The sequence below is a fragment of the Genypterus blacodes genome, unplaced genomic scaffold, assembly GCF_046128005.1.
Source record: "Genypterus blacodes isolate CSIRO-AG114 ecotype Tasmania unplaced genomic scaffold, CSIRO-AGI_Gbla_v1 ptg000067l_1, whole genome shotgun sequence".
Taxonomy (NCBI): Eukaryota; Metazoa; Chordata; class Actinopteri; order Ophidiiformes; family Ophidiidae; genus Genypterus; species Genypterus blacodes.
Window position 1 is genome coordinate 3,019,639 of NW_027466879.1, and position 10,469 is coordinate 3,030,107.

Consider the following 10,469-nt stretch of genomic DNA (forward strand, 5'->3'; position numbering starts at 1 on the left):
ATGTGCCAAACTGAAATCAGGCAAAATGGACTAATTACTCCCAAGAGAGGCCATAGTAAAGGTTTAGCTAGTGTGACAAAGCTCAGCTCTGCCAAGGAGTTTATTAGTTGGTTAGTTAGATAGTTAATTAGTTTGTTAGTTTTGTTTGCAGGATTTCCCAAAAAGCTCAGAACAAAAACATGGTTGAAGGTTGAGGTCCAGGGAAGAACCCATGTCAGCTCTTAGGAGCAGAATTTTAGGTGCGTAAACCATCAACATGCCGGTTTTCTTTCGCTGCTACTGCACATGTGCGATACTGTGTTAAGTGTTAATAGTTTTTTAGACCTATATTGTGTTTGGTTTATTGTTCTGTATTAATATTCTGTGCCCATAAAGTCTGAAAATGTGACAATAAAATAGTGTTCTGTGTGATTCATTGTGTGACACACAGACCTAACGTTTAATGACAGAGTGTGTGTGTGAAACCCTGTATCACCTCAAAGAAACATGGCTACATACTCTGAACTTATAGAGGTCTTGCTCACACTGACCATACAACACAAAAAAAGGATTCATTTAAAGAGCCTTCAAGGAACTGAATCCGAAAGACAACAGCACAGTTCCTCTTTTAATATCATGTAATCATGTGTGCGCATACATGCACTATCTTGTGAATCTCTTGGGCTACTGAGAATAAACACCACAAGACAATTTGTGCATCTAAAACCCGACATCATGGAATCTGAAAACATCTCAATAACATAAGAGAATAGAGAAAGTTCTCAGGTGAAAGATCAGATCAAATAAACTAAAGTAGTCATGAAAACCCAACCCAGCTGTAAATTACACCTCAACAATGACAATGATTAGGATCAATAAAGCATTTTTTTGCAAACCATGGTGGAAAGTGGAGCATGGCTGAGAAAGGAACCCATTACACTGGTTGGATGTTGATCTGGATTTAGGGGTGGAGTATCTTCAAAGAACTGCACTTTGTATTGTGTACATTACCCTGGGAAAGGGTTTTGCAGAATGTGTCAAATAATGAAGCACACAGTTGTTGTCGTTTAGAAGTGTTAAAGGGGCTATAAAGACAGAAAAAGGCAAATTAAAGCAGTCAGGTGCAGAGTAAGATGATTTTCAGTTGCTATTTCAGTTTTTTCTCATGTATAAATATTTATTACAAGCCCCTCCAAGCCCTTGATAGGAATAACTGTGAGGAGCAGAATGCTGTACAAAAGACTGAAGAAATCCAGGCTTACACTTGATTTTGAAACCTTTACCTGTCTGACTTAATCCTGAGCAACAACTGACAATTCAATCCGCTGGGAAAATGAACTTTAATAGGCCTCATCAGTTATGTTAACTTACTTTAATTAATGGAATTTAACAATAAAACTGACTCAACAAAGTGCAAAAAGAAGAAGAAATTAACCAGTGTCATTTTGGAAGACTGAAAATAGTTGTGATGGAAATAGTGCCGGGTTTGCTGCAGTGCACTTTGTGTATTAATACTCTCGGAAAATGCTACTGTATATGTCATCAGTTTTGCTTAGGCAGCTGTGATTAACATGGAGGCCCGGCGTGGGGGAGACCACAGCCTGTGTGGTTTTAACAGATCCCCCAACTGAGGATCTGACAGTGAGGTTTGTCGATCGGAGCATGAGCCGACTCATACATGATCAAAACTCTTGCACAGAATCCATGGAATTGATGCATGCAGTCAACAGACTATGCCTGAGTAATGAAGTTCTGTAGGAAACAAGGCACAATGTGCATCACAATCACTGCTTCAGCTTCATCAAGTCTTTCTCTGTGGTTCCTGGGGCTCTGATATGCTGTTGTATTTGTGATCTGCCTTGTCTTTGTCATGTATCTAAGATCTCAGCACCCCTTGGGATAAACTTCTCTCCTTCCAGTATCTCTATCTTACAGAAAATAGTATGAAGCCTATATTGTAAAAGTAAACCACATGGTAGTAAGTAAGAATATTATAAAGATATTTTGAGCATGTTCCCTTATCAGAACGTTACAGCCTTCCTCTTAAGAAAGGCAGCTTCAACTGTGCACAGCACATTTATTTGCCTCACCAGGTTTATTTCTAATAGCGATTATTGCAAAAGACATGTTCAGAATTGACAGAAACAAAGTTTTAATCAAAATCTAAAACTGTGTTACTGTAGAAAGTGCTTTGTTTGTAAGTACATCATCATAACTTTCTATTGAGTTTTTGGTATTGTATTTCATGTATGTATTAATGTATGTTTGATCTTTTCTGTATCTCTCCCCTGACCACCCGATGATCATTCCTCCTGAACATACAGTATTTGTTGAAATGTAAAACATTTGAGTCTTGCCTGTCTTCTGTTTGTACCTCAAAAAAATCCAAATAAATATATATTATAAATATATATAAATATTTTGTAAATCATTGCACTTTACACTTTTATTTTGAAGGGAATTCTTACAATCAATATGGAGTGGAGGGTTTTTCTGTGGTAGAGTTAATTTGAATCATGACTATCATATCATGTCAGGACTGTATTTCCTTCACAGTATCTCTCCTACCTGGTTATCAGGCTACCCATTCACCCCTGTGGGATAAGATTCAGATATTGCACCTGCATCTTATTATCTTCTCCCTTTCTCTGTCTCTCTCTCTCTGTCTCTCTGTCTCTGTCTCTGTCTCTCTCTCTCTCTCTCTCTCTCTCTCTCTCTCTCTCGCTCTCTCTCTCTCTCTGTGTCCCATAAGAATCCTGTGCTTACGTCACCAAACAAACAACAACACAAGTTACTTAGTTGTTTAGTTCCAGTCCATACTTTGCATAATCACTTTTCACTTTGGCAGTCAAAAAGAAACCAGAAGTGTGTTGACATTGTGTGCACATGACTTTTTTCTTGTTATCTTATCTGCTTATGTAGATTACAAAGGAATTACTATTTGCTATTTCATGTAACTTTCTTCCCAAGCTACTTATATTCTAAAAAACATTGCAACTTCAATAAATAGTATTTGAAATGAATAAAGCTAAAGTTACCATGACCAAAAAGTATAATGGTGAAATGAGCTTATAAGCCCCATTCTAAGATCATTTTAGGGAGTAAAGTGGCTGAGAGGAGCACACTGGATTGTGATTGGTTGGTAAGGGTGGAGACATTATAGACCCTGATAAATGTGAAGTTTCATGGTCTCCTCCTGACAAATCATCAATGACCAGGAACCTTTAGCAGACACACTCTAGTGCTCCCACCCACACAATTTACAGAAGTCAAAAGTTCCTTTTTCATTTCACACCCGAACAACGGGCCTCGCTTATTTCAATTTATTTGGTAAAGGCCTGAAAGGATAGAAAGGGTCAAAAGTGTTTACTGTACAATAAGAGAGGGAGACATTCTCGGTTTTCGTTGAGTGAGAGGAAATTTTGAAACATTGTGCAATGGTGCTGCAAAAGTTTTGAAAGATTGTGAGAGCGCAGAGCCGGCAACAAGTCTTAGAATCGGTTCATCGGACAAGAAGTCTCCATGTTGCATCCGTACAGAATGGAGAGCTACCTCATCCCGCCTGTGAGTATCACTTCTTTTATACAAATGTATATATTGCTGTTTGTGAGGGCTTTAAGAGTTCAATCGACTTAAGGATGATGGAAACACGTTACGAGGCGTGTAATGTGAAAGCACTGTCTGCTTCAATTTGAATACAAGACACAAACTGTAAGACTCTTAGACAAGGAGCCACATGAAAATGAAACTCGAGTTGTAGAGCTTCTTAGAGTTTCAGAATAGTCGTGGTTTAAAATGGTCCTTTCTAAATTAATCACGGTTGATGTTAGGAGAAATGTGAGCGTTTTTGTGAAACACGTTTAGTCAGGATTCATGTTTTGTAGTATTTATGTAAAAAATGTATGTTTTGCTCCACTATAAAAGACAAAACATTCATAACAGTTTTCCAGTTTTAAAGTAGAAAATGTTCTTGTTTGCTCTTGCAGCCACCGGAAGAAATGTACGACCCTGAGATCTACAGACAACAAATTACAGAATATTATAATCCATATGTCCTAGAGGGAGATATCCAGCCAGGTGAGTTTTACATTAACACGTTTTTAATACCCAGAAAATAAACACGTTTGGGCGCTGATACTCACTGATTTCTGCTTTCAAACAGAAATGAAATGTGTGACTGACTGATAATGAAATGGAGACAGTTAAGTTTTCGACACAGTCCTTTTAATGTGTTTTAGCAAATAAAACAGCCATGAGTAATTTTATTCTTGAAAGGAAAAAAGCGTTAGGTGGTAACACAGACTATTATGTGTATTCTATATAAAAAGCATGTAGGTGGTGCAGCTGGAGCCACCACACTCGGGTGTAGGGAACACAGGAAACAGATGCCATTTCTGTCGGCCTCTGAAGCTACAGACATAGAACAACTTTCGCCCCATGGGGTTTTGTTACATACAGGAGCCGTCCCTTACTTTCCCTTGTAATCAACTGTTTTGAATACGGCACCAAAACAATCAAAACGCGGAAAAACACCTAAAAAATTATTTGACCTTTAGCAAAAACTGCTGCAGTTCTTAAAGTGTTCCGTAAGGCATAGAGGTGAAAGAAAGTGAAAAAGAACATGTGTTTATATATTCATATGGATTTCTTAAATGTAATTTGAGTTAAACATAGTATGAGTTTATGTTTTATTCTGCATTGATAGGATCAGCATATCATTAATTGTGATAATTTGAGTGTTGTGAAATATTTATACATTTCTATTTGTTTGATAATATATATATATAGATATCTATAAATCCATACTATCTGATTTTTACTCTGCATTCCAGGTAATATCAATGTACATTAATTGTGTTTTTCTTTTATTTTGAGCAACCATTTATTTGACTGAGATTCAGGGGAACTCTAAATAAAAATGTAATCTTTTCAAATTAAACACACATTAAGTTATTTATTCTATTAATTAATTACTTCAGACATTTACTCATTCTTTCTCTCTCTGTATTTTTTTAAAATCTTTTTTCAAATCAACTCTACTGCCTGTGAAAATACAACACTTACATATCCTATCGATTACAGAATCTCTCCTACCTAGATTTCACAAGTGCTTGTTTGAAACATTATCATATATTTCTATCAAACTAAAGTAAAGCATCTGTTGTGTTTCCCACCTCCTCTGTTTAGATCACTGGGACTACCACAGTCATCATGTTCATCCCGTAGAGTTTGAAAACCTCCAGGAGATCCACTTCACAGAACTGCAGAGTGTGCAGCCCCTGCATCCCCCCACCCTGATACGACACGACACCATACGTTACGACACAGAGAACCTGCTGGACCCAAACCTGGGGGCTCATCCCCATGTGTTACAACAAGCTGTGAGTCTCTACCACCAATTATAAACCTGGGCTACCTGGACTACCTATGTTACATTGTTTTCAGTGATAGGATCTCTTTGTTGCCAATGTCACTAGCATGGATGTGTCCTGTTGTGATCTGTAATATGGTTGATGCTGGCTGTGATCAGTCAATGTAGCTGATTACACTAATTACCCATCTGTTTTGGTGTTATGGTACATGGTGACATTATTGCCTTCTGGGCAAACTGACTAGAACATGAGGAACATATAGGAAATTTGGGCATTTGTGTGGCAATAAATAATTCATACAGCAAACTTAGAATTAAAGAAAAAAATTAAGTTAATCAAGATAGTTAGTTTAACAAAAAGTCTGTTTGATCTTTGTCAATCAAGTACATTTGTTTCTTAGAATAAAGTTTCCTTTGAATAAGAATGAAGCTTGCTGAGATCACTTCAGGCCACATCTGTGTGCATGAACCAATGAACTAGAACAGAGACCTCTGGTTGGGGCGCTGGTTAAAGCATCTTGATTGCCATCAAGGATTTGCAAATGTTATATTTGTTCAAACCCCATGTAATCATGTCCAGCAATATGTAATAATATCTAAGGTAACTCAGAATATGAAAAAATATGACATTTTTATGATAAAGGGGAAAATTTCAAGACAAACCCAACACTGCTAAACTCAAATGAAGCATGATGTGAGAACATCCACCACTCCACTTCACAGCTCATGCACAAAGATGCTCTCACAAACGTTCACCTCCTGTCCAATCATTGTACTGCAAACACACACCGGGTGGTGGGCTAGGAGCTGTTAAATGAACACTGGTACAGGCAGAGATATGTAGCTTTGTAAACCTTAGCAGGAATTAAACATTAGGATTGTGAACACTTATTTGCCTCATGTGTTCCATGTACAGTTCTTCCCCCCTCGGGCCCTATATCCTCACCTTTCCCCTGTACAGCGGAGCTCTGATGATGAGGAGCAAGGGGGACGAAGCCCCCCACTGGAGGTTTCTGATGAAGAGTGTCTGAGAGAGCGAATCCCTTGTGTTTCAGCTGGAGACTTTGGTAAGAAACACACCGTACAAGCAACGTGCCAGGATTTCAATTTCACCCAATTTATTCTATTTTCAAAATACTTTTGTTGATATTTTGTGGCCTCCAGTATGTTTGGGGCTTTATGTGGAGCAGACACTGATATGAGCCAGTTCTGCTTCTCATAAAATCCAGCAGAGGGAAACCACAACTATCCAGCCAGTTGCTTCGAGAGGAATGATTTAATTTGTCACAAGTATTTGAAACTTGAACCAGATTTTAAAATGGGTCTCATTTTGTACAGTGACATTATTCAATAGCCCAGCTGTTTTTAGTCTGTACACAGGAGATATGTAGAATAAGATAAGTAGGAACAAAATCATAACCATGACTCACATTGTGATTTGTGCATAATTTTTCTTAGAATTTTTGGGAATTTTGTCTTATAATGGGCCTGAAAGGGGAATCAGTGAGCATAGTTTATTAATCATCATCATTAATTCTGACTCACAAACAAACAAGAGAGTCACATGATCACTGGTTTCAAACTAGGGAATAGCGTGGATGTTGTTTAGTAAGCTTCCCTTTGTGTCATGTTCTTTAGGCAATAAAAAGAAGATCCGTTTGTACCAGTTTCTGTTGGACCTGTTAAGAAACGGCGATATGAAGGACAGTATCTGGTGGGTGGACAGAGACAGAGGGACATTCCAGTTCTCGTCTAAGCACAAGGAGGCTCTCGCACACCGCTGGGGAATCCAAAAGGGCAACCGCAAAAAAATGACATATCAGAAGATGGCCCGGGCTTTGCGCAACTATGGCAAAACCGGAGAGGTGAAAAAGATCAAGAAGAAGCTGACGTACCAGTTCAGTGGTGAAGTGCTGGGGAGGAGTCATCTGGAGAGGAAGACCTACATGTAGACAGAGGCAAGAGTGAGTCAGGAGGGAGAAAATGGAAAATTCTTTCAAGGTAAATAGAATAATTCAGACGCTTGAACAGCAAACTTCCTAAATGACTCATGGTGGATATAAAATCATAATTTCTATATTGAAAATGTGTAAGATATGTGGATATCTGGCTATAGTTTAAAAGTTAAATGTGCTTGTTTTACGTATCTATACATAAGTAACGTCAGTATTATCGACCTTTCTAGACATTTATGGTACATTATATTATTGTAATGATATTAATATCTCAGTACACATTTACAATCGTCTCAGGTTCTTCAGTGTCCGTATTAAACACCTGATTTTAGTTGTAGTGATGTCTGAGTGTTCCTTCCTCTGTGTTCGCCTGTCTTCTTATTGGACAGGCTTGAGTATTCTTTGGATTGTGCCGAATGTTATGTGTAGTTACAGTGGAACACAGTATTTAACTGCAAGTAGGCACACATATCAATAACATGTACCGTTCAAAAGCATTACTGTTACATTCAACAATCATTTACATGACATGGGATTAATGTTTTCTTGTTCTTTAAATGTTTCTTTATGTCAAAAGTTGAGAGATGTTTGTAAAGGAATTTTGTGTTTTGTAACTTTTTGAAAAGTCCTTCGTAAGTGATAGCATCTGCAAATGTAAATGTATAGAAATGGATCAAGCCCCTTTTATAAATGACATCCTATGAGGAGGTTGAGGTTAATTCCACAGCACGAGCTGGGGGGTGAAGTGACCTGTCACCCACTCATTACATGGATCTGCCTGTATGCTGACATGTTGCAGACTCAGCTCTAAGTGAGAGCAAGCTAAGTATAAAATGTCACATTTGCAGTTTTGATGGTCTACACTGTAAACTCCATCAATTCCTCTCTCTGTATTTAATGTTTTATTACAAATGGCTTCACATTAGAACCCCTTTTCTATATGTGTGTGTGGCGGTCATTCATCATCTTGTATTTCATTTGTCATATGTTCTTGTTTCATTGATTTTAGCACCATACAGATAAAAGTGTTTGTTGGGTTTTTAGAACATAAAATGGTCAAAAAGAAATCTACAACCCACTGAAACTCCTGATGAAAATGCTTTACAAATGAAGTATTATGTAATAAGATTCAAATTAACAATAAAATCATTAAATACAGCAGCATATGCTATTGGACAAAGTAGTGATGTGGACCTGAGGTTCTTGACTTGGAGTCGACTTGGACTCAAGTCACAGATTTGCTGGCTTGAGACTCAACATGCAGCACTTAAAACCACTTGGAGCTTGACTCTGGACCAAAGAAGGGATTCCTTACAAAAATCAAACCTATATTTGGATGTATAGTATTTTCTTCCACAACATATAAAAGGGTACAGCATTGTCCCTGTGTGTTTGGAAAGAGAAATGATTTTACTTGCTGCCACTCCATTTCCTCTTGTGTCAAGTCAACTTTATTTCTAAAGCCCAATATCACATACAATGCCTCAAAGGCCTTTACAGGCCCACAACATCAGGGAATTCCAGACCATGGCCAAAGCTCTCTCGGAAGACGAGGAAAAACTCCAGAGAAAAGCTTCACACAACAAATCTCAAGAGAAGCAATTCCAAGAGAGAACCCCCCCCCCCCCGCCCCCCCCCCCCCCCAGTGGGCTTCCAGTGGGCTTATACAAAAGTTATATATATATATATATGATATGATATATTACTTTTGTATATATATATAAAGCATGCAAAGCAGTAAACACATTCCTCTCATGTCGTCACGCCATCTCACAGCCATGTGATCACATTCAAGTTTATAGACGTCTCTGTGTGTCACACTAAACACCAAACATTAAATGACAGCAACAGGAGATCTAATTGGTCAGCTGACACATTCCTTTCCCAGAACATGAAACTTTTTAGCATGTGCTTCTTTTCAATCTTTTCAAAAATCCCCACATTGCTACGGCACTGCTGTGTACACTGAGTTAAAACGAATGAATGCTATTGTACTACAGGTTCTCTAACACTAACTCACTTGGACTATGTGGCTCTGTCAGTATGCTGTGTCATGCTGATGTAAGGATGATAGGGAAGTAAAGGACTCATTACAAACAAAGCTTCCAGGGCCGTTAAGGACCAACAGCTTGTGTGACTGAAGCATTTTTTGGTGTCAACATTTTGCCTTTTTGAAAATGGTCAGCACATACTTGACATACTGCAGTGTATTACATTATAAAAGAGGTAACATTTCAGGATACCAGCCATGATTTATTTATTGTATTGCTGGAATATGGTTGGAAGATACGTTTGACATGGCAAAATGTACTGTTGAAATTGTAAATATTAACACATAAGATCTAATTCATCAAGGATAGAGCCCCTGACTTTCACTCATTAAAAAGCATTTTTGTTCGAAAAGAAAGAATAATTTGAATAATTTTATGTTTGGTTAATAAGTTTATTTGTATATTCTCTTTATAATGTAACAGCAACTTCTGCACATTTCAGACTCCATTAAGTACAGATGGTGAGTGTTTCATTGAAGTGAGTGTTTCATTTAAGTGTTTCCCCTTGGGAAACACTTAAATCAGCCACTGCACCCTGCGCATGTGCAGTCTCAGCTGACTCCAGATACACTTCAGAACCCAGAATACACTGCAAACCCAGCCCTACAATATCCTACCCCACCTATCCTATCCCAGAGGTTCTAGTCTCCGGATTACAACCAATCAGATGGAAGGTGATCAGCTTCAGAATAATAGAAGGATTCCTGACAAACCTCTTCCACTGCAGCAAAACACCCTCATCCCTGCCAACAGATAAAACAAATTATTCAGCCATGTATTCCCAATTGAGTTGCTACATTCATTGTTTCATTTACAGGGTGACATGGTGCAGCGAGTTCTAAATTTAACCCCTGCCTTACAACCTCTCCGCTGCCTGTCAAGGCCTGTCGTTCAGGCAGAGGTGTCTGTCTGAGGTCAGATGGGAGGTCAGCGGGGGGGTGTCGCTGAGACGGGATCGGCTCTGTTGGTTAGAAAGTGGGGGTGGTTATTGTTTTTTGGACATGGTGTTGTGTTCTGAAAGAAAGGCAGGAGAGGTGGGATGGTTTATGGAAGCAGGGGAGGCTATTAAAGGGCTGTGAGGAAGAGTGAGTCACACTGTGGAGGAGATCGGAA

General features: G+C 38.5%; 1 protein-coding gene across 2 annotated transcripts; it reads left to right on the top strand.

The window, feature by feature from the left end:
* The first annotated feature begins 3,169 nt into the window (after positions 1–3,169).
* On the top strand, positions 3,170–8,246 carry spi1b (Spi-1 proto-oncogene b). Of its 2 annotated transcripts, none has more exons than XM_076156116.1 (5): positions 3,170–3,543; positions 3,966–4,056; positions 5,167–5,360; positions 6,267–6,417; positions 6,989–8,246. In XM_076156116.1, the coding sequence occupies exons 1-5, from the start codon at positions 3,502–3,504 to the stop codon at positions 7,300–7,302; spliced, it is 792 nt and encodes a 263-aa protein (XP_076012231.1). In that variant the 5' UTR covers positions 3,170–3,501; the 3' UTR covers positions 7,303–8,246. The 2 variants fall into 2 exon arrangements, with proteins under 2 accessions (XP_076012231.1, XP_076012230.1); XM_076156115.1 differs by having other exon boundaries at positions 5,167–5,359; positions 6,260–6,417.
* The last annotated feature ends 2,223 nt before the right edge of the window (positions 8,247–10,469 follow it).

Coding starts and splice junctions, on each gene's coding strand:
- spi1b (XM_076156115.1), top strand. CDS start 3,502: ATGTTGCATCCGTACAGAATGGAGAGCTACCTCATCCCGCCT. Junction 5,360..6,259: donor CCCCATGTGTTACAACAAGC/TGTGAGTCTCTA, acceptor TCATGTGTTCCA/TGTACAGTTCTTCCCCCCTC. Junction 6,418..6,988: donor TGTTTCAGCTGGAGACTTTG/GTAAGAAACACA, acceptor CATGTTCTTTAG/GCAATAAAAAGAAGATCCGT.